A 23,246-nucleotide genomic window follows, 5' to 3' on the forward strand; every position below is an offset into this window, starting at 1 on the left:
CTCCATGTGCCGGGGTCCCTGTCGTGCTGGTGCCCTGCTCTGTCACCGCCATTGCTGAACGCCACAGCCTCCTGCGCCCCGTGTAACGTCACGCTTCGAGTCAAACTGCCCATCTCTTCGCTCATGATCAATGTTTGTCTTTCCTTTTTCTCATCCCGTGCAAGTGAGCGCAGCCCGTGTCGTGTAACGCACTCTGCTCCCCTGCAGAGGTGTCTGCTGGGGGTCGGCATGTGGTCACGGCGCTGGGGAATAGCAAGTAAACAAGGATGTGATGGTCTGCCCACACCTCTGAGCTGGTATGAGCTGGAATTATCTTCCCTTTGGTTCACTTTTTTCCTTTTTGTCTTCTTCCGTAGATCCCAAAACAGCCACAGAAACAGAAACAGAGATCTGTGCGGAGTGGGAGATAAAGACCATTACTAGTGCACTGAAAACTTACCTGAGGTAAGGCAGAAAAGCCTCATCTCTCGTGCAGCTTCAGGATGGATTTGGTGATGGTCTGAGGCGTTACTGCCTGTTCCTGCAGATCCTTAACAATAGCACTTTAATAGAAACAAAGAAGTAACTGCTCTGAGAGAATTTATTCTGGCTTTTCCCTTGACCCCTCACCGCATTTGAGTAGGATCCGGGGAACGTGGTTAGCTCTAACAGATTCATGTATCATACAAACATTATTTTAAAAGCTCATCCTTGTGTCCTCTGCCTTGATTTAAATTTTTCCCTAAGCTTTTCACAACAGGCTCTTGCCTCACGAGCCTGTGGCAGGAGGTGAGCGCAGAGGGCTGGGGCTGTAGTCCTTTTTCAGAACGGGGTGCTGAGCTGTATTGTAGTAGTAATTTCTGTCTGCAAGTTGCTGCCCTTGTCGTCGTGGGTTCTTCCCAAAGGGTTAGTTTGTTGGCAGCACTCAGCAGCTCATTAGCTACAACGTGCTTCTACCTGTCGCGACTGCAGCTTCTTGCTTGCTGTTGCTGTTCTGTGCGTTGGGTTGTATTTGAGAGAGAGCGAGCGAGCGTGCAAGAGAGAGGCTAAATCCAATTAGAGTGATGAGTATAATTAGCTCGGTGGATCTCAGCCTAGAAAATCACAAAACACTACATAATTTTGCATGATTGGCAACCTTTGCTCCAGAGTTCGAACTGTTTGCAAAGCACTGAAGAATGTCGGCAGCACCAAGATGTCCCTCTGAAGGGATGTGGAAGTGGGAGGGGAGGACGGGGAATTTAATGGGAATGGTAACTGTGCAAGTTTTATGATTAGGCTTGTTTCCCTTTTTAATTTATTTTTAAACTTACTTGGAAATCATGGGTTCACTAATGTACTGAAACTCTGTTACTGAAGGAATGCTATAATTAAAAATGAATGGTGCAGAAAAGGGAGGAAGAATAACTCAAAGGTACTTCTTTATATGAGAATAAGATCTTATATATAAGAATGCAGATCTTATATAACAATAAGATCCATATAAGAATAGATCTTATTCCTTCTGATGAGGGGAATTAATTAGAGTTGCTATTGTTTAATTCTGCACTTTCAAAAACGGAGCTGAACTTCTGGTGAGGGCAGAGCTTTGTTTCTGTGGATTGTGTTACTCAGATGTGTTTTGTGCGCGTTACCTTTTTATCTTCCAGAATGCTTCCGGGGCCGCTCATGATGTACCAGTTTCAAAGGAGCTTCATCAAAGCAGCAAGTGAGTTTGTTGATGTTTACGGCACCGGTCTGAAAGAGGAGCCTCATTTGCAAGTAGCTGAGCGTAACCTCTGCCCTGCTGCTTCCCCACCGACCTCCTTGTTCTTAAGTCCCGGAAAGCAGAATAAGAATAGAGAGACATGGGGCATGTTGTTGTTTGGGACTAAACCAGATGAAAAGGAAGCGCAGATGGTGCAGGGGGAGCAGGGAGCTGGCTGGTGGCAGGAGCTGCTGCTGCAGCTCTGTCTTACTGTGACCGTCCTGCGCCAGCGTGGGGGAGGCCGCGGTTCAAACACCACCCGCGGCCTTTTGATGAGCTCGGCTGCGGTTCAGATGTCTGTGCCACTTGCCTTTGGCTGCCCTGGGAAGGTGCTTTCTGTGAGAGCAGGTAGCTCTGCGCAGCCTGCGTGGCCACAGCTGGGACCAGGGGGCTGGGAGAGTTCACGTGGCCCGTGGCCACACCAGTGGTGGCCTCCCCGGGCGGTGGGGACAGCTCTGCCAGCACCCGCCGGCCCAACTGGCCACTGATGCTGCAGCCTCAGCGGGCGCCGCGCTGGGCACATCCTACCCGTGCTCAGGAGCATGATGAACAGGAACGTGCCCCTGTTCCTGCTGCTGGGATCAGGGAAAGGCTCTGGTTACAGCCAGCCCCTTCCCTGAGCGCAGCCGGCCTTGCCCACGGCTGGCATCCACGCTCAGCTCGCCGCTTCGGCCCGTGAGTTGCCTTTGGGGCACAGCTGGTTGGAGCTGGTGGAGAGGAGAAGTGCTGGGGAAGGGATCTGCAGCGTGCCAGGGCGTAGCGGGGAGAAGGGAGCGGGAGCCTCGGGTCCCTGGGGTGGCCGGGGGTGGTAATGTTTGGGCCTGCACACCTCTTTCTATCACAACCCCCCTGATGTGGAGTTAAATCATCTTTTATTTCCAACGCAGAACTGGAGAATCAGGAGTCGAGGGTGTCTGAGATCCACAGCCTCATTCATCGGCTCCCGGAGAAAAACAGGCAGATGCTGCACTTGCTGATGAACCACTTGGCAAAGTACGTTTATGACTGATATGTTTTTCTCTCCTTTTTCCACTTCCTCTGAAAGTTAATAGTGGGAGAAAAGTTTCCTTGTGTGTGTGCGTGCGCGCGCGGTGTTGAGTCATATCTGGTTGGCGAGTAACTGGAAGCCCGTGTGCGAGGGAAGCGAGGGCTGGCAGCCGGAGCGGGAGGGAGGGAGGGAGGGAGGGGGCTTTCCCGCAACCCCCTGCCCCGCTGGCCCCCACCTGTGCAGCACCGGGAGGAACCCTGCGCTGCTGGAGCGGAGAGTTGCTGGGGAGGGCGTGGGGAGGGCGTTCGGCTCTCCGGGGGGCAGAGCGGAGGTTATGCTCCTCGCTGGGGCTCAGACCAAGCCCGGTATTAAAGGACTAAAAGCTATTCCTTCTCCGCTCCGGCAGAAGACCACTCTGGGGCGTGTTTTCTGCCTTTATGCAGCCTGATGAATCAATACTTCTAGGTCACCTTGAAACTCTTGGAGGGCAAAGGAATTGAATAATTTTTTTGCTTTCAGTGATAGAGCTGACCTATAACTACCCATGTTCCTGCTCCTGCTGGTTACCATGGAAACCTTTGATTAGTGTTTAAAAAGTGAGAGCATCATCAGGTGTTTGTGCCAGCCTCAAGGCTGCGGGGTCGTACCTGCCCTCGCTGTTCGCGCCGGCGCTGTGTGAGCAGGAGGGATTAGGGAGGGCTTGGAGCCGGGGAAGGAGTTAATCGGCATGGCTGTTTAGAAGAAGGTCTGGGAGAACCTGAAGTTATCTGTTTAAGAGAAAAAACAACAAATGATACTTGAAAAAGGCTTAACAGTGACTCCAGATGCTTTCTTCTGAGCCAGGCTTGTGTCTGTTCCACGGACTCCCCAGCAAGGCTGTTACAAACCAAAGAGCTGGTTCAGAGCTCAGTTTCAAACCTTCCGTGTTTCCGGGCTCACGCCAAGGGCCAGGCGGCTCCAGATTCTCCCGTCGGCCAAATATGCATGAGGAATCTCATACCCACTGAAGTGCTTTTCATTCAAAGGAAAGCCCAGCGGTGTTTGAGTGAGATGTGGAGAGGAGAAGCGAGTAATACAATGGGTTTCATGCTGCTTTAGTAGGGAAGGAACTAAACCAAAACACAAACAAACAACGGCTGCGGTGGTGTGTGCTGTATTAGGAAGAGAAACAGCTCACAGTGGTTATTTAATGGGAAAAAAATTATCTCGGAGAAGGGCAGAAGCTGGGGAGCGAGGGCCTGCTCTGCGCGCCCGCTGCCCGCCGAAGGGCCCTGCCAAGCTGGGGCTGCGCCTCGTGCAGGGCATTGCCTCACCTTTTGGGTCTTTTTTTATTTATTTGAAGTAATGTATGAATCATCAAGATTTGCATTTTTATCAGATGAGCTAAAAAAATTTGTCTCACAGTATTACTGTGGCGATCTCGTCGACTGAAAGCAGAACTCAGTCCGTATCTGTCAAACAGAGCAAAAGGCCCCGTCCCGTGTTGCCTTACACCTCCTGGTTCTTGGTTTGCGTCTTCGCGGTTGCTTGAGGAAAAGGAAAAGGACTCCTTGTGTGGCGTGGGGCTGTGGTTAAGAACAGTGACAGAACTGTGCTAACACAGCCAATACATTAAAAACTGTCAATAATTAACACAAATTAAACACCAGATGGGATGAGTGCCTCTGAGGCGGGTGAGCAGTGCCCTTCCTTCTGCGCAGCAGGGAATGTCCTGGGTTTCCCTTGGTGGTTGGGTGCCCCCCCAGTTCGGTGTGTGGGGAGAGGGGCTTGTGCCAGGTGAGGGGACGCTGGTGCTGCTGGTCTGGGGGCAAAGTGCTGCTGGTCTGGGGCAAAGTGCTGCTGGTCTGGGGGCAAAGTGCTGCTGGTCTGGGGCAAAGTGCTGCTGGTCTGGGGCAAAGTGCTGCTGGTCTGGGGCAAAGTGCTGCTGGTCTGGGGGCAAAGTGCTGCTGGTCTGGGGCAAAGTGCTGCTGGTCTGGGGCAAAGTGCTGCTGGTCTGGGCAAAGTGCTGCTGGTCTGGGGCAAAGTGCTGCTGGTCTGGGGGCAAAGTGCTGCTGGTCTGGGGCAAAGTGCTGCTGGTCTGGGGCAAAGTGCTGCTGGTCTGGGGCAAAGTGCTGCTGGTCTGTGGTCAAAGTGCTGCTGGTCCCAGGGCAAAGTGCTGCTGGTCTGGGCAAAGTGCTGCTGGTCTGGGGCAAAGTGCTGCTGGTCTGGGGCAAAGTGCTGCTGGTCTGGGGCAAAGTGCTGCTGGTCTGGGGCAAAGTGCTGCTGGTCTGGGGCAAAGTGCTGCTGGTCTGGGCAAAGTGCTGCTGGTCTGGGGCAAAGTGCTGCTGGTCTGGGGGCAAAGTGCTGCTGGTCTGGGGCAAAGTGCTGCTGGTCTGGGGCAAAGTGCTGCTGGTCTGGGGCAAAGTGCTGCTGGTCTGGGGGCAAAGTGCTGCTGGTCTGGGGCAAAGTGCTGCTGGTCTGGGGCAAAGTGCTGCTGGTCTGGGGCAAAGTGCTGCTGGTCTGGGGCAAAGTGCTGCTGGTCTGGGCAAAGTGCTGCTGGTCTGGGGCAAAGTGCTGCTGGTCTGGGGGCAAAGTGCTGCTGGTCTGGGCAAAGTGCTGCTGGTCTGGGGCAAAGTGCTGCTGGTCTGGGGCAAAGTGCTGCTGGTCTGGGGCAAAGTGCTGCTGGTCTGGGGGCAAAGTGCTGCTGGTCTGGGGCAAAGTGCTGCTGGTCTGGGCAAAGTGCTGCTGGTCTGGGGCAAAGTGCTGCTGGTCTGGGGGCAAAGTGCTGCTGGTCTGGGGGCAAAGTGCTGCTGGTCTGGGCAAAGTGCTGCTGGTCTGGGGGCAAAGTTCTGCTGGTCTGGGGCAAAGTGCTGCTGGTCTGTGGTCAAAGTGCTGCTGGTCCCAGGGCAAAGTGCTGCTGGTCCCAGGGCTCGTCTCCCTGTGCAGGAGGGGAAGGGAGAGCTGGAAGTGGGGGGAGGACAGCTCCTGGTGACAGCACAGGCCGGGTGGATGGAGGCGAGTGCATAAATAGAAAATGAAGTTGATTTCTGCCTCTGACTGCATCTCTAGGCCTGTTTGTGCTGCCTCCTGTCTCGTGCTCAGGTGTCTGGGCAGTTATCGGCTGCGAAATACAGAGCGTGAGCAAACCCTGTCCCTTCTCCCACGTCAGGAGCGTCATGCTGCAAATTCCCTCCTCTGCCCTACAGACCTCAGTTTCAGTGAAACTTGCTATTATGATGTTATTCTTTGACCCATGAATAGGTGAAACCTTTAATTTTCTTTCTTGGGACATGTTCGTGCTGTCAGGATTCCTGTGATAAACCCAGCTGTGATTTCCTCTTCCTGAAAGAGAGGAGATCTGGGGTTTTTCCAAGGGGATCTCTGCAGGAAAGCCTCAACACCCGCGGGCCGGACCGTCCCAGTAAGCCCCGTGCCTGCATCTGCTGGCCCTGCCAACAGACATGTCTGGGATGCAGAGACTGCAGTTAGTGAGACTCTGGATGATCTTAAAAATCGTCTCGGGCCAGAATAGCCCACGTCTGTCAAAGAATTGAAAGACAAACCCGCACGTATCTTCTCCTGTTTCTTGTAGCTGTTTCAGGTACCAGTCCCTAGAGCTTAGTCGGTCTGTTGATCCTTGGAGCTCCTGGTGTTTCAGGGGGGTTCTCCCAGGGCAGTGGCTCCCCACTCTCCCAAATGCCTTTTCCAGCATCATTTTTTTAGCAGTTTGGGCCCAGCCTTCCCCGCACCCCCTGGGGCAGCAGCCTCAAGCTCTGGGACTCCTCCTCACGCCGTCTTCAGGGCTTTCTCTGTCTTTATTCTGGGAATTTTCCCCCCACTGTTTCTAGCTGGGAAGGGAGGAAAAACGATCCTTGCCGGGTGCTGCGGAGCGCCCTGGGTGCAGCAGGCTGTCCCACAGCACGTCACCTAGCAACTCGCTCCTGCTCCCCGGCTTCTTGTTTTGCTGCAGATTATCTGCTTTTGGCCCAGCACCTGTCTCCAAGAATGGCTGCACTGTAGTTTCAGATGGTTTTTTATCAGTAGAATGTGCCAGCTCCGATTAAACCAAATTATTTTTTCTCTTGCCAAATAAGTTGAAGCAGTTGAAAGCGAAGCGGAGGTGCGCGCCGTGCTGCCGAGCTTGCGGTGGCTGTGCCAGTGATGCTGCTGGGAGCAGAGCTGGTGGCAGCAAACTGCCTTTTTTGTTAGTAGAGCTGTGATAGCATCACTGTTTTCTCTTCTTTTTTGATGATCTTTCTCTCCAAGGAGTAAATGCTTTGGAGGTGCAGACCAGGAGGATTTCGCTCTGATGATGCTTCAAGCATTTAGGAATGTTTTGGGGTTTTTTTACGTGGACTGAATTGGACATCTGAGCCTTGTTTTGTTCTTGTGGCAGTGAGATCCAGGTTTTCTCCCTTCAGCGGCTCCCCAGAGCCTCGGCAGCTTGGCATCGCTCCGTGCACGGCCGCTGCTGCTGGGCGCATCCCCCGGTCCGAGGAGCCGGGCTGGCCCTGCCCCGCGTCCGCTCCTCTCCTGGCAAAAGGTCAAAACAGCGAAGGAGGCTGCAGCAGAAATGTGTGTGCGTGTGTTTAGCAGAATTAATTATCTGTAATCGTTGACAGTTGCGGCCTGGCCAACAGGGACTAAAACCCTTTGGTTTTGCTGCGGTGGTATTTTCTAATTTACGTGTTTTAACCAACGTGATGGTGATTGCTATCTCCAGCACAAATTGTTTTCCACTTCTCAGCGTGGCTGGTTGCCGTGGGCTCTGCAGGGCCACGGCCCCACGGCCCCAGCAAAACCCACCCTCCGTTACAGCCCCTCGGTGGGCAGGGAGGGGGGCGCCTTTCGGAGGGCTCCCTGCTGAACGAGGGATTGTTGGTGAAGGAGAAGATAAAAAAAAAATCCTCTAGGTCTTCTGCCTAAAAATACAACCCGGCGCTTGTTTTGGTCCGCGTGGAGCAGTCCCGTCCTTGGCAGCCCCGGGCCGTGCTCCCCGGGCCGCGCTGCCCGCGCAGAGCCCCGCGGGAGCCAGCGTGTCCCCCCGGGGACTGCTCTGTGCCCACCACCTCCGGGGAACCCCCCGAGGCACCTGCACGGGGCCGGCGGCGGCTGCTCCCCAGAAATATGCTTTTCCCTGGGTTGTTTTCCCTGTTTCCCCCCGAAGGTGCAGCCGGCGAGGAGGCTGACGCCTCTTGGCACAGCAGGTCTGATTTCATCCCCCTGGCAGCTGTTTATGCTGCTGTCTGGTAACTATTCATTTGCTTGATTTATGTATTACTTCCAGTAAGTCATTCTTGTCCAGGACATTCTGGAAATTTCCACTAGTCGCTGAGGCCTCTGAGCTGCACTTCTCTCATATGCTCCTCGCCCGATTCGCCTGCCAGAAGCGAACAGCGAGCGCACTCCCTGACCTCGCCGGGCCGGGCCGGGCAGGGGTTCTCCCGCGCCGCCGCCCACTCGCCCTGCTTCGGAAATGCCCTTTTTTTGCCCGGTGCCTGTTTCTCATCCCTTTGGATCACGGCGCTGCTGGAGTTCGAGTGGCCCAAAGGATCCGGGTGCTCCCGCGGGCAGCAGAGGGCACGTCACGTGAACGGGGGCTCCCCGAGGCACCGCTCTGGGAGGATCTGCCTCGGCCTTGTCTGTCCTGGCTCAGGCTCACACCGGTTGGATTTTTTTCCCTCTCTTTCCCTTCTTTTCCTTTTTCTCCTGTTTTGTTTCTCTGCTTTGTGTCTTGGTTTGGAGCACCAGGCCCTGGCAGCTGGCGAGCCGGGATGGGTGCTGAGCGCCGTGCCCGTCCCGTGTGGGAGCTGCCGGGCGTCCCCAGAGTTGCTGTGCCGAGGCACCCTCAGCCCCAGCCCCCCCACTCTGCCATTGTGAACGGGTGTTTTAAGGGACAGGCGGAGAGGGGGTGCCGGGAGGGGTGAGCCCGCGGCTCCCCACAGCTTCATCCCCACGGCAGCGGCCTGCGTGCGTCGCCTGCACCTCCCCGGGCGGACGGGCAGAGCCGGGAGCCAGCACAGAGGAAGGAAAGTTTAGGCTGATCATGCTAAACCAAGAGCAACCTTGGCTTGGAAAACACAGTTCTAAGTGACTTTTAAATCATCCTCTTCCCGACTGGAGCCAAGCCCACTCAGATCAATAAAAATCCCTGTTGTTTTAATGCTTTGACATGATTAGCAAGGAGAGCCCGTTGTCTGTTTATTTTTCCGTTCCTGCATGGGAGAAGCCACCCAAGGCAGCAGCAGCGCCGCCGGCTCCCGGCAGAAGGGGGTTCAGAGCCCGGGGGGGCAGGCGAAGGGGAGGGCAGCGCTGGGGCAGCGTCCCTGCCCAGCTCCAGGGGGGCAGCGCCATGTCCTCCTGGTCCCCCTCCTCTGTCGGATCAGGCTCTGTGCAGTCTGGGGGCTTTTACCATCGGTGGATGAGATTGTTCTACAGCTCGGAACCCCCGGGAGCTCTGCGGGGAGCCAAAGGCCGCGGGGGGCCGCAGGCCCCGGGCAGAGCCCCCGGCGGGGGCTCCCCGCGCTCTCACGCCTTCCCAGCAGTGATGAAATCTGCCTGGTTTTGCCTTAACGTCTCCCTTGTTTTCTTTGTTTCTGAATTAGGCTCCCGAAGATAATTTTCCCTTGAACGTAATTTGTTAGGGGGTCAGTTTTTTCAACCAGGGAGCTTTGCCGAGAGGGAGGAGCCTGCCCTGTGCCTTCTCCTGCCTCCCCGCAGAAATCCTGTGCGGGCTCAGGTCCCGCACAGCCAGAGGCAGCACTAGAGCGTGGTCCGTGGGGCTCAGACCTCCCCGCCCGTCGCAGCAGTCTCTTAGATGGTCTTGTTCTATTTCTTGGTCTCGTCCCTCCTGCTACCCCAGAACAATCCACGGGATTATTGAGCATGTGCCGGCGGTTCGGCTCCTGGAGCACATCCCGCCAGCAGCAGCGCAGCGAGCGCGGGCCTGGGCTGTGTTTGCAGTTAGCAGCTGGGGTGACGCTGACGCGGTGAGTGCATTCCCTTGTTTTCCTGGTCGTCTCTCTGCTCAGGACTTGCGCTGGGGGGGATCCTTGCCCACCGCTGAAGCCCTTCTGCGGGAGGCAGCTCTGGCGTGGTGCAGCAGGTCTTTAGGGGCCGGAGGCGTCGAGGCCTCGCGGGGCAGCAGCAGCAGCACTTCGCGTTCCCCCTGCCCTCCTCGTGCGGTGCGGAGCACGAGGCTGGGTGCGTGTCCCCCTGCCAGCCAGCTCCGGCTCCCTCTGACTCTTCTGGTTTTGTTTTTAATATGAGATTCTACAGAATTTAAAAAAAAAAAAAACACAAAAAAACTTGTAGGTGTTTGCTGTGTTTCTTTGGGCTTGGCTTCCTGTAATGTGTAAATTAGCAAAAGGTTTTATTCTGCTTCTGCAAATGAACTTTTAACCTCCTTTGCCTGGATTGTCAATAGATGAGCTGTCTGCATTTTCTGGTAGCTGCTTCTTCCACGCTTCTCCAAAAGACCTGTACATTTTCTGTTCCTAGCTGGAGAGGAACACACTTCAGAGACTGCAGCATCTCTCTTATCAGGTTCTTCGCAGCTCTTGTATCTCCATCACACATAAGAGTCATCTCTCTAGACATGATAACGGGTGTCTTAAATTAGGCTAAAGCTTACATCACCGGCGCTGGCAAGAGCAGTCATTTAGCAGCACGTACCGCGGCGTGTGCGGGGTTTGCTCTGGAGTTTCTGTGGTTGAACGTCTCTGCCGAGCTCGCGCCGGCCGGCCGGGATCTCCGCGGGGAGCACCAGGCCTTTTGCGTTACCCAGGCCTGAATTCCTGTGGGCTTGCGTTTGAACTTTGTGTTGTTGGATAGAGGTTGTTGATAGCACGTAATTATCTGGATTCTTTTTAATTGTTTATCACAGTGAAACTGAAACTATATGCAGAAACAGATTGAATCTACCATGAGCAAAAGATTTCCAATAAATAGCTGGCGTCTGCTCCGTCGCCACAGACAGAGTAGGGCACAGACATTTTAATGAGAGCTTCTCTGGATTGCTCTTTGTGCTGAACAGACCCAGTACTAAACCAATTCAATTATACAGATTTTAGTCAAATCTTTTTTCAACAGAAGAAAGGAGAATAAGTCACCAGCGCCGAGATGTCTTTGAGCCGCGGTTTTCCCCGGGAGTGATCCCCGGCCCAGCCTGGACCCGTCTCCTCTCTCTGCCCCCCAGTGACTGCACTGCACACCGAGTTGAGGCCTAGACTTGTTGTAACTGTGTTCAAACTTCAAAGCATGTATTTTAAAAAATGTATGTATGTTGTAGAGGGCAATGAGGTCTCCCCTCAGCCTCCTCCAGACTAACGCACGTACCTACGTACGTGGGGGGGGGCAAGGGAGCCTGGAACAAGGTTTTGTCAACGGCGTTTGGAAGTTTTCTCCTTGCTGTGACGGGGAGGTTTTGTGTTTCCCGGTGATCTGTCCTCCTTTTGGCTCCGCTGGCCTCCCTCTCTGTTCCTTGGTTCTTGGCTCCTGCTCCCTTGATCGAACTCCCCCCGCGGAGGGCGTTGGGAGGAGGCTCTGTCTGTCGGCTGCACAGGTGCCCCACTGTGAGGTGGGGGATTGACAGGCTGTTGTTTTACCAGATTAAATCGTTACTCTACTCTCCTAACGCAATTCCGTGGAAGTCTGTTGCAATTTGATGGTTATCTGCTGCCATGAGAAGTAGGAAGGGCATCGTGGGGTGAGTGGGTTTGCCCGTGTGTGTGTGGCAGGGTGCACACAATCTGGGGGAGGTGTTTTTCCAATCCTTGGGCAAAACCTTGTTCCACTGGCAAAGTCAGGACAAGCGTGGTACCTGCTGTTAACCACAACTTTGATTTATTCTACAAAGCTGATTATTTTTATATTCCCTTTCGTTCCAACAGTCCTTTTCAGGAATTCGGTGTTTTGGAGGGGAGAGCACTAACCTTGCATTTGTGAAGCAAACATGCTCCAAAATACCACTAAGGTGGGAGTAAACAAGTCAAGAAACCTGCTTTCTTACTCTGCCCTGTGGCCGATGCACTCGCGTGAACACAGAGGTGTACTCGAGGGTAACTTCTGCTCCCTACCCTGCAGCCTGGCCTTTGGCTGTGAATTATTTCCCGTGCCAGCCCGGAGGGATGGTGGGACACTAAAACCAGTGCTGGTTCTTGCTGGGAGCCTTTCTGGGAGCCCTTGGCTGTTTTCCACCTCTCAGGTAGGCTTCGGCACATTGCTTTCCATTGCAGCAGATCTTTCACAGGATTTCTTTTTAACATAAACTTGCTCTCTCAGGTGTTTATTGCCCCGCTGGCTCTGTATCTTTTCCTATTGCGGTGTGAAAATGTTGGTGATTTCTGTTTTCAGTGGAAAACGGAGGCTTTGCTGGGTGCAGGGGCCTGGGACTGGCTCTTGCAGGGCTGCAGGTACAGCCAAGGGCTGGCCAAAGCCCCGTGGCTGTCAGTGAGTACAATAGCTGTTACTATCACGAAGAGAGGTGATAACTGCGTGTAGAAGAGTGAAGTTGTAACTGAGTGCTGTGCTCACACACAACCAGAGTTAAGGGAATAAGCGAGGCTGGGGGGGGGGGGGTGGGAATGGCGTTTGCCCGGTGCTGCCCCTTGGTCGTGTGCCGTGAAGGGGAAGGTGCCTGGCGTGGCTCTGGGGTTTGGCCCCTGCGGGAAGGCTGCGGATCCTCGGCGGTGCCCGCGTTGCTGCCCCGCGGGCTGCGGGCAGGTGCTGCTCTCAAACCGGGGGCATCGCCGCTGGGGGTGGCAGCGGCGCAGGGGATGTTTGCAGCCTCGGCAGCCCCCGGTCCGGCTCCGTCCCCGGGGACGTTTGGGTGAAGTCCCCTTTGGCTGGCTGTGCTGCTGCAGGTGGGGCTGTGGTGGTGTTTTAACATCAGCTCGTGGCCGTGCCCGTGGCTTTCACCAATGGAAGACGCGTGGCAGTGCCGACGCCGTGCCGGGATTGGGGAGTGCATCCAGGATGCCCCTGTCAGCGCGTCCCCCTGAGATCTCCCGTCGAGCTCAGCTTGCCCTAGGCCAGAGAGGATGGCCTTGGGCACTCAGGCGACTTGGTTTGGAAAGCCCGACTCAGAGGAGTGTTGCAGCACCACATGTGTTTTCCTTGCAAGTCCCAGCACACCTGGTATTCACACTGATGAGCTTTACCGATACTGAACTTCACATTTGGCCTCTGCATCTGTTTGGTGCGACATGAGCGCTTTTTTTTTTTTTTTCCCTGGGAGTGAACCCAAGCATTCAGCTGTGGCTGGATTCACCCGGAGAAAAAGAGTCTTGTTGGAGCAAGTCAAACCGCCCAGGAACAATCCAGGCACATGTTTTGTCCCAGCTGAGCAGGGAAACCCGAGAGCAACGCGTCCACTTGCTGAAAACCCCTTTAATTCTTGATGTTGCATCTAAAGGTTTTGTCAACTGCGTTTGGAAGTTTTCTCCCTGTCGTGACTGGGAGGTTTTGTGTTTCCTGGTGATCTGCCCTCCTTTTGGCTCCGCTGGCCTCCCTCTGTGTTCCTTGGTTCTTGGCTCTCCCCGCTTGAGCGGCGGCGCGGCAGAACCCGCGCTGGGGGAGGCTCGGGCTGCGCGTGGCGGGGACGGGGGCAGCGTCCCGGCTCCTGCGTGCTCAGAACACGCAGCTCCAGACTCCTCTGGCCCTCGCAGAGCTCCCCGCATCCAAGAGCAGCCCAGAAGAGCGCAGGGATATCCAGAGCCTTAATAAACACGGCAGGATAAATCACGGTGACGCAGTCTGCGAGTGTGCCGTTCCCGTGCGCGAGTGTCCAGCCGGGGAGGGGAAGCGGAGCTGGGTGTGCTCCCCGGTTCCCCGCTCCCCGTGCGGATCCACCTCTGCGGCCCCCGCGGCCCACGCACGTGTGCCTTGGGGAGCGGTTACCCTGGAGTGTGACTGCCCGCCTGGCTGCCGTGGTGCTGCGGGGTAACTCCTCTGTACCGCGCCACAGCCCTTTTGGTTCTGCAGCTGTGAGCGCGGGGTGGCATCTGTGTGCGAGGGCACTTGATGGAGAATTTCCATTTCCAGTCTCCTCTGTTTCCTATATCGCAGGAGAGGAGCTTTGATCTTTTAAAAATCTCTTTTGAGTAACTTGGAATATTTTCACGACTATTGTTATCAGTATTATTTTAAAACTTGAGCTGTTCCTTTCCTGACCCATTCGCTTCTGACAAAACTCAGCCCTGGGCTCCTCTGTTCCCGGGTCCCAGCGCTGTTCTGTCTCCCTTCTGAGCAGGAGCTGGTGGCTCTGCACAGCCGGGTGGCACGGCCGGGTGGCACAGCCGGGTGGCACGGCTGGGTGGCATGGCCAGGTGGCACGGCTGGGTGGTGCGATCTCTGCAGTGTTTTACACCGCGCCTGCCGCAGAGCGCCGGCTGCCCTCCCGCCCATCGGCTGGCGTCCCCGGCACTGCCGGGGTGGGTCCCCGCGCTGGGTTGGATCCCCGGGGAGCTCAGGGCTCAGCCCCGGGACGCGGCTCCCCGGCCCCTCGGAGAGCGGCGAAGCCGGGCAGGGGAGCCGCTGGCGTTGGTGGCCAGCCCAGCCCTCGCCCGGCTCCTCACCCGGCTCCCCACCTACATGCTCATCAGCTGCAGCCCAATTAAACTCGATAATGTGCAGGGATGACTTGTATGCACCCAGGAACATTTCCCAGAACTCATTAGATTTTATCTGATAAATACCACCAATTGTGTGCGCTGCAGCTGCCTGCTCTCTGTCCGGCAGCGTGCGTGCTCCAGATGAAATGGATGGAAATGGGGGGAGCTGGGGGGGCAGGGACACGGCTGCAGGGTTTCTCTTGCATCGTGCCGAGCCTCCCCCCGAGCGGGAAGCTGTACCCCCCCAGACACGGTTTTCTGGGCGAGGATTCGGTGTCTTGGTTGGGTCTTGCCGGTGTGGGGGAGCGCAGCTCTCCGTGCACCCATCTGCTCCCCCCCTCGCTCTGCGCTCGCTCTGCTCTTCACCTTTCGTTCATGTCCGCAGTCAAATGTGTTTAATTTCTAACAAACTACCCAGAGCAGCCTAAATAATTTTGGGGATTGCTAGCCCTCTGCCTGGTTGGCTTTTCACGTTCAACAGAAGCTCTAATGGTGGTGGCAGACATGAAATATATTTTTACCTGTAGCAATATGAATTAGCTGCAGTATTTTCCATCCTGCAAGGTCTTGTTAGGCCAGCCATAACAAGCACTTTGTTTTCAAAGGTTTGTCCCAGGCATGGAAATAGAAACACTCCAGACTTTGCCTTTGTTCCCTTTCAGATGTTTGTTTTCTCGGAGATTTTTCTCTGAATCAGGGAAGATATTTGAACTCATAACAACGCTCTCTGGCTGAGACTTATGTATGTTCATTTTATATATAAAATACATACACAAAGCGATTCCAGGCACAGAGAGTAAGAGCTTTGTGGGGAGCAGAGCCAGGCGCCCCGGGTAGCATCCCCTGGAGAGGCCACTGCTGGCCGTGGACGTGTGTGGTGGCTAGTGCCTGGCACGGCTGGGCAAGCGGGCCAGAGCAGTGTGCTCATGGAGGTCACGGCACGTACCAGTCCAACAACCCCACCAGTGCCAGTTCACAGCCCTGAAGTCTCAAGCTGGTGCATTTTCTGTGCGTGACATTAAGCTGTGACACCAGAGCTGGTGCCAGCTCTCAGCCGTGTTACTGGGAGGACTGGGCAGCTCCCATGGGCTACCTCTGAGTGTTCTCCACCTGTACAACAGTACAGGTTTCTCTGTAGGTCACTGGAGAAGCAAATGAGTTAATTGGATTTCCATGAAAATAAATATGAGCTGTTGACCAGGCTGGAGAAATTTAAATCAGTAACGTCTGTAAAATCAAAGAGGGCCAGCCCAGCCCTTCCCCCAGCCTGCAGCACCCCGGCTCCGCTGCAGTTCTGTTGCCTGATGCTGACTGCGAGCCAGTGCAACAAAGAAATATTTACTCTTCCTGTATGCTTTCTCTGCACTGAAGCTTGACTGCCAATTACTCTGTATTAAATTATGTTTGGTCATGCCGGTGATTATACAGTATCCAAGCAACCTAGGCATAATCTAATTTGACACACAACATGGATTTACTCTGCTCCCATCCTCCTTTGTTTTTCTGAAAGTGAATGCAAAGTGAGGGGGGGTCCCTGGACACCCCCAGCAGGGACGACCGGCCCGCTCAGCCAGGGGGACAGTGCTGCCCTTGGCTCTGGCCGGCTGTCCCCACGGGGTGGCAGGGCTCGCTCCCCAGCTCCTCTGGCTGGCTGCTCGCCGTGGCCAGCACGCCTCTTGGGTTGGCACCAAGTGGGTCAGGTCCTCACGGGACAGAATCATCGAGGTTGGAAAAGCCCTTGCAGCTCCTCCAGCCCAACCATGACCCTCCCCCTGACCCTTCCCAACTCCCCCAGATCCCTCAGCGCTGGCTCAGCCCGACTCTTCAACCCCTCCAGGGATCCCGGGGACTCCCCCCTGCCCTGGGCAGCCCATTCCAACGCCCAGCAGCCCCTTCTGCACAGAAATCCTTCCTCAGAGCCAGCCTGACCCTGCCCTGGGCAGCTTGAGGCCATTCCCTCGGGGCCTGGCGCTGGGGCCTTGGCTCCAGAGACTCATCCCCCCTCTCTGCCCCCTCCTGGCAGGGAGTTGCAGAGGGCCAGGAGGTCTCCCCTCAGCCTAAGGTCCCTTTGCAGGGTGGCTCGCTGGCGGTGGGGGCAGCTCTCCCCCCGGCTGGGGGTCTCTGCAGCCTGTCCCACGCCACTGGGCTGATCTCCCACGGAGCTGTGGGAGCCGTCGTGTGCTGTGAGGGGGAGGAACAGCCCAGAGTCCACAAGTCAGCGGCTGCCCAGCACGCTGCCAGCACCCGGCAGGGCTTCAGAGGTTGCTCTGCACGTGTCCCGGGTAGTTGTTGCTTCCCACCTCCTGCTTGTGCTGGAAGTGACTTCTGCAAAGTGTGGATGGAGAGAGAACTGCAGAAGGACCCATCTAAATTAATATTAGTGAAGCTGCTTTCACAGTGCACCGAGGGTCAGAAAGAAACAGCAGGTTAAAAGGAAATACTTGGAAGCCTTCTAAAGGGCAGCTCAGGAACGGCACTAACAATGCCTGCCGAAAAGCACCAACATTAAGCACACTTTGGGATGAGAACACCCCATCTTTAGAAACTGCGGCATTATTTTCTAGTAGAAAGGACGATGAAGAGGTATAATTTATAGTAAATTATCATGTGGGTAATGGATGTGGAATTTGAAGGATGTGAAAGGTGAACGGTGTTTTGTAGCTCCGCTTTGGCAACCGAGCACTGTGAAGGCTGCTGCTGGAAAAGTACCCGTGGTACAGCCCAGGAGTTCATGTGCCACCTGGGTTTATTTCAGAAGGGAGCCAGACTTGTGCAGCTGTAAAATGGCTTCCACGCTTTAACAAATTCAGAGCAAACAAGTAAGAGTGAAGAGGATCCGGTGCCGGCCGTGGGATGGAGGCGAGGGCCAGCGCTCGTGTCGGGGCGTGTGGGCATTCCTCGGGCAAAGGGCAGAGCCAGGGCTGCGGCTGGTGCCGCAGGACCGTGTCCTGGTTGGGGAGCTGTTAATAGTTTAGTCTGAAATAATTAACAGGACTGTGCACAGCTGCCTCGCCGTAATGAGCCAATGACAGTGCAATTTATTAGAGTGATGTATTACGGGGTAACGGTAATGAGAAATGGAGGGACCTAATTTTGTAAGACTTAGATCAGTTCAGCTGTTTTTTTATAAATGAACATTGTTTTACTAATCACGGAAGATCGTTAGAATTATTATTTTATTACTACTTTTCAAAACTATTTGAATTACAGCTGCGTTTTTCAAAATCCAACTAGGAGCATGTGAACATGTGTCTGAAATACCGATGTTGTTGCAATGGAAAAGTGTCACTGGTGTTTGCAAATGTCTTGATAAGGAGGTGGGTTGGAGGGGGGAAAAGGTTTGAATCCTTACCTAAGTAGGAGGCTTCTCCCTGTAGGTAAGCAGGATTTTTCCTAAGTAAGGATTTGTTTCCTATTGGACTTTCCTGGCCTTTTTCTTCACTCTGTGCCCACCAGGGGATGGAGGATGAGGAGAGGCTCTGTGCCCCCCCGGGGCTGGGGCTGGGGCCGGGGGAGGCGATGAGGTGAGCGGGGTGGCAGCAGCCCTGCCGGGCAGAGCGTTGCCTCACTGCTGGCACGGGGCTCCTTCCTCCTCGGGTTATCATCCCTGTCACCGGAGCCTTCCTCTGGGGCAGCCCATCTCCTGCAGCGCCGAAGTTTACGGACACGGGAGATTTCTCGGATGCTTGTGATAAAATATTCAGAGCTTCCTGCCAGCGGGGGAGGTTACGGGTAAGAGGGACTTCCCACAAGCTCCCAAGGGACTTTCACCAGGGCCTTTGCACCTTTGAAATTGTAACCAGAGCTCTTGGTGGAGGTGACAGACTTCCTGCCTGGGCAGTACATAGGGCTGAAGCTGCTGCTGGGGGCCCTGAAGCCAACAGTCCTGAGCCCCTGAGCACCCCTCGGTGATGGGCTCCTGCCCGAGGAGCTGTATATAGGGATGAGGAACGAAGAGTTCCTTTGCTGGATCAGATGAGATTTGGATGAGAAGGGATGGAAAACATCTTTTTGTTTAAGCCAGCTCTAGCTTACGATGTGCTGAAATAAGCTGAGCGTGCACCCAGATGAGCACTGTGGTGGCTTGACTCTGAGATCAATAATAAAAGCTCGTGGCAATAACTTTTTGGGACAATCAAGCACGATCTGAATCTCAGCCTCACTTTGTGCTGGCCTAGTGCATTTGTCCAGGGAAAACGGGAGAGAAAGAATAAAGGGAAAAGGCACTTAAACCCCCCTGAAGCTAAATAGTGATTGCACTGCCTGAAGTCATCGAGTTTCCTGGTTGAAGAGGTCAGGAGAAAACCACAAGAAAGAGTCGCGGAGACGGGGCTGTGGGGCTCCCACCGCAGGTCCTCCTTGCGTCACCGGCGCACGTGGCCTGGCGTTCCGTGGCACCTCGTGACTCCGCCGAGCCCGGGGTGTCCAGCGAGGTCGGTCCGTGCCTCACACCAGCGTTTACCACGGAGCAGCCGAGCGCATGGGTCCCCCGGGTCCGGGGACCTCGGGGCTGCGTCCCACATCGCGCCGTGCCCTCGGTGCCCGTCAGCTCTCTGGGCTGAGCCAGGGCAGAGGACGTGCCCTCTTGGGGCTGCTGATGCTTTGCACCCCTAAGACCAGGGGCCAGACTCTACCTTCTCCTAAATACACCCCCAAAACGCGCATTAGCCGGGGTGCCAGGGCCTTGGCGCGAGCTGTTGCACTTTGCTGAGCCGATCTGCTCCCACCAGGCTGCAACACTTGTGAACTTAAAAATAGCCAGAGGTGAGAGCGAGGAAGGCTGGAGTGTCGGGGGTCCCTGGCAGAGCGGGTGTCCGTGCCGGGCGGATCCCTCAGCGGGGCAGGGGGAGGCACGTGTGCGTGCACGTGGGCCGGGGGTGAAGCCCCGTCTTCGCCTCCCAGCCTGTTTTGGTTGGGCTGGATGGGGCTGACCTCTGGTGCAGGCAAAAGCGTAAATGGGTGAGAAGGAATGGGATTTTGGAACATATTAGGTCACTCGTTCAGTTGGAGAGCAGCGTGTGTCAGAGGTCCAACAGTTTGTTTTTAGAAGGGTTTTAAGCATTAATCATTCAAGATGTTTTCCTGGGAGTGGTTTGCAACATGAGACTCAGTGGCCAGCGTAGCGTTGGGGTTTTACGGAATTAGTCAATTCACCGAGGCTGAAAGGTCTCTAGTAATACAATAGTTAAATTTGTACTTTTCCACATGGCTGAGCCTTCAAGGAGCTAACCAGGAGTGTAAAAAATGTAAACAGGGGAGTAAGCTTTGTGCCAGCCATGAGGCAGGGAGGGGGTTTTTGCGCAGAGTAGTCGTCACCTACTCTTTTATTTATTTTTTTTCTTCCAGAGTTGCAAATAATCACAAGCAGAACCTGATGACTGTTGCTAATCTGGGTGTGGTATTTGGGCCAACGCTGCTTCGACCTCAAGAGGAAACAGTCGCTGCCATTATGGACATCAAGTTTCAGAACATCGTGATTGAAATTTTAATAGAAAACCATGAGAAGGTAATGGCTTTACTTGCTTCTTTCAGGGCAGTTAATTTATGACAACAAATTTGTCCCGGTCCCCTCTCCCAGGGCCCCGCTGCTCCCTGTGGCCGCCGCAGACGGCAGGGTGGTGCCCGGGAGGGCAGCAGCTGGCACCTCCCAGGCGCTCCCCCAGCGATGGCCACGACTCGGGATGGGGCGTAGGGGCTCCAAAACCGGCGGTTCTTGGGCTGTAGTTGTGTAACCAGCGCTGCTGGTAACCAGCCCTTTTTATGGTTGTCTCCGTGTGAGTCAGCGTGTCCATGTCTTCATCGCAGAAATCCCTTTTTTCTCCCCTTTCTGTTGCTTAATAGGAATTTGTCCTCAGTTTGAGGAGGGATGAGGGCTGAAAGAAACCAGTGTGAGACGCACGCTTAGGCTGGCTTCCTGATTTTCTGACTAAATCCGGGTTTATTCAACTGTGGCTTCATCCACAACGTTGATCTCCTAAATTATGGTGCATTTGTGTTGGTTGGCTGTAAGGATGTTCTTGTCTGTCAGTGGAGCAGAGGCGGCTCGGTGGGGCCGTGCTGCTGGTTGTCCCCCGCCGCCAGTCACGCGAAAAAAACGCCGTTTTCTTCTAAATTCAAACAGTTCCCTGATCACGATTGTTTGTTTGTCTTGTTTCTGTTGGAAAGAAATAACCAATTTGTGTGTTCGGGCTGTGAAGGAAGAAGCAGAGGCAGACTTGCCCCCGGCTGGGGCAGGGTGGCCGCTGTGGCGTTGGGGCTTTGCTCGTGGAGGTCTTGGAGGAGGTTGTTGCAGGTCGAGGTTGGGGCTGAGCCTCTGGCACGTGGCGCAGGCAGCAGCCCCGGGGCACGGCTGCGGGGGGCTGCGGAGGGGCAGCACACACGCAACCGGTGGGAATGGAGAGATAGTGTCTGTTGTTGTATGTTCTCGGAGAGATTGCTTCCATGGGTGCTTAAAGGCCACAATATTTATTTAGGGCAGAGGAGCTGACTCTTCTCCTCTGCATGGAATGTGATGGCAGCCATGGCGTAACGACGAGTCTGCGGCTGTGAGCAAAGCCCAGCTCCCCCAGCCCTGCTCCCACGTGGAGGGACCAGCACGAAACCTCGTGTTGGCCTTCAGTGGTCCCGTCCGTCCGTCCCCTCCGGGTCCGCGCAGGGGAGCGCTCCCCGCCTCTCCCCGCTGGTGCTGAGCTCTTCAGCTGTGTCACGAGCGTCACGGCATCGCTGTGAGCGGGTTTTATCTCCCTTCCCCTTGCTGTGCTTTATGGAGCCTTTCCCTCTCGGGCCCCTAGAGTAACATGTCTTTAGACACTGGATTTTTTTCCTCCTGAACTGAGTCTCTTGCTGTGCCAGCCGAGCCCTCCGTCAGCTGTGGGGGAATCGAGGACAGGTTTCTGCACTGATCACATCTGGGTGGGCTGCGGGGCTCGTCTCTGCTCACCAACCACGTTACAGCTCCTACCCCAGGGTGTCCTGGCGCTTCGAGGGCTCCCCCTCCTTAGAAGTAATTTATGGCACCAGCAGAAGGGTGAATCCTCCTGTTGGTTGCATACATTCGTCACCAATTAATTCTGCAGGTGGGTGTACCTGCTGCCCAGGGCGCTCGGCTGCAGCCAGGCCTGATGGTGCAGGATGCTGAGCTGCCCTCACAGGGCTCCCGGGGCTCCCAGGAATTACGGGGCTCCCGGGGCCAGGGCTGTCTGCGGCTGCCTCTTCACCCAAGGACGCTGTGAGCAAAACCCCTGCCAACCCGTGTGCCCATTTCTCCAGGGCTCTTGGGAAAAGACGCTGGGAAGGAGGGAGATAGGAAAGAGGTAACTCCGGGAAAGGAAAATCTTAAATGTGGTGTTAGTGCTGGTTCAGCTCCCGCTTTAGGACTGTTCCGTTTCAGTGTATTTCTTAATTTGAATTGATTTGAGCTCATTGAAGGTTCCCCGCAGGAGCTGCCGTAGGTGATTAGCAATAAGCAAGTTGCTTGCGCTTGTGCTGCTGGTGCTTTATATTGTTTTACACCAGTGACTCACAGACACTGTTTATGATTAAGTACAGTCACAGGGAAAATGTAATTGATTTGAATGGTTCCTGGCAATCAGCAACTGTCTGGTATTACATTATATTTCCCCCAGGTAAGTGGAATGCCTCTCCCGTCAAAATTACTGTTGTCATTGTGTAACCAAAAAAAAAAAAAAAAAGCAAGCCTGGTGGTGACATCTCTTGGTCTGAATAACTGCTGGCAGCTTGTTTACATGATGGCTTCAGTAGGGTTATCTGACTGCCGGGGCAGGGGAGAGGGTTTTGGGGGGGTTACTCAGTGTCCCCCACTCTCCTGCCTGCGTTTGCCATCACCCCACCTGAGATTCAGCTCATCTTCCACCTGAGATTATGTCCAGGGAAACACATTCGTCCTGAAGCCATAGAAGTATCAGAGAAGGGTGCTGGAGGATGCGGGGCCGATCTAACACGGTGCCTCCGGGATAACGTGTGCCCTGCGCGCCCGGTGCTGCCGATGTGCAGGTTGGAATCACAGTCAGCAAAACAGGGACGTTCTCAAGGTTCCCAGAACAACTGGTAAATTATGGTTTGCTCTCTGCTGCCAGAGCATCCGACACAGACCATTAAACCCTGTGTGTAATCCAAAAAGTGAAATTGTTTCTGGAGATTTAACAGGTTTCCAGGTCTCGGATCCAAATTGTTTGTTTTACTCGCAGTAACAGCAGTGAACTCTGAGATGGTTTTTAGAGCTTCTCAGACATGTTCTCCTTGAGGTCTCTGTACATCAAGGTATCTCAGCCCTTGTGTATGTCACAGAATCCCAGAACCATCTTGACTGGAAAAGCCCTTGCAGCTCCTCCAGCCCAACCATGACCCTCCCCCTGACCCTTCCCAACTCCCCCAGATCCCTCAGCGCTGGCTCAGCCCGACTCTTCAACCCCTCCAGGGATCCCGGGGACTCCCCCCTGCCCTGGGCAGCCCATTCCAACGCCCAACAGCCCCTTCTGCACAGAAATCCTTCCTCAGAGCCAGCCTGACCCTGCCCTGGGCAGCTTGAGGCCATTCCCTCGGGGCCTGGCGCTGGGGCCTTGGCTCCAGAGACTCATCCCCCCTCTCTGCCCCCTCCTGGCAGGGAGTTGCAGAGGGCCAGGAGGTCTCCCCTCAGCCTCCTCTTCTCCAGACTGAACCCCCCCAGTTCCCCCAGCCGCTCCCCAGCAGACCTGTGCTCCAGACCCTGCCCCAGCTCCGTTGCCCTTCTCTGGCCACGCTCGAGTCACTCAATGGCCTTTTTGGGGTGAGGGGCCCAAAGCTGAACCCAGCATTCAAGTGTGCCCTCCCCAGTGCCGAGCCCAGGGCTCAGATCCCTTCCCTGGCCCTGCTGGCCACGCCAGTGCTGACACAAGACTCTGATACGTGTCCTTATGGTTAGAGCTGTCACTGGGAGCTGCTG

At 55.1% G+C, this 23,246-nt stretch overlaps 1 protein-coding gene across 6 annotated transcripts in view; it reads left to right on the top strand.

Annotated features, from left to right (window-relative positions):
* The window catches only part of ARHGAP26 (Rho GTPase activating protein 26), a 146,493-nt gene that overhangs the window by 81,009 nt on the left and 42,238 nt on the right, over positions 1-23,246 (top strand). For all 6 annotated transcript variants that reach the window (XM_074916427.1, XM_074916429.1, XM_074916430.1 and 3 more), the window contains 4 exons: positions 357-444; positions 1,629-1,687; positions 2,614-2,719; positions 19,652-19,811. In XM_074916427.1, the coding sequence (XP_074772528.1) occupies positions 357-444; positions 1,629-1,687; positions 2,614-2,719; positions 19,652-19,811 (413 nt within the window). The remainder of the gene's footprint in view (positions 1-356; positions 445-1,628; positions 1,688-2,613; positions 2,720-19,651; positions 19,812-23,246) is intronic.

This window comes from Athene noctua, chromosome 12, assembly GCF_965140245.1.
Source record: "Athene noctua chromosome 12, bAthNoc1.hap1.1, whole genome shotgun sequence".
In the NCBI taxonomy this organism is placed as follows: Eukaryota; Metazoa; Chordata; class Aves; order Strigiformes; family Strigidae; genus Athene; species Athene noctua.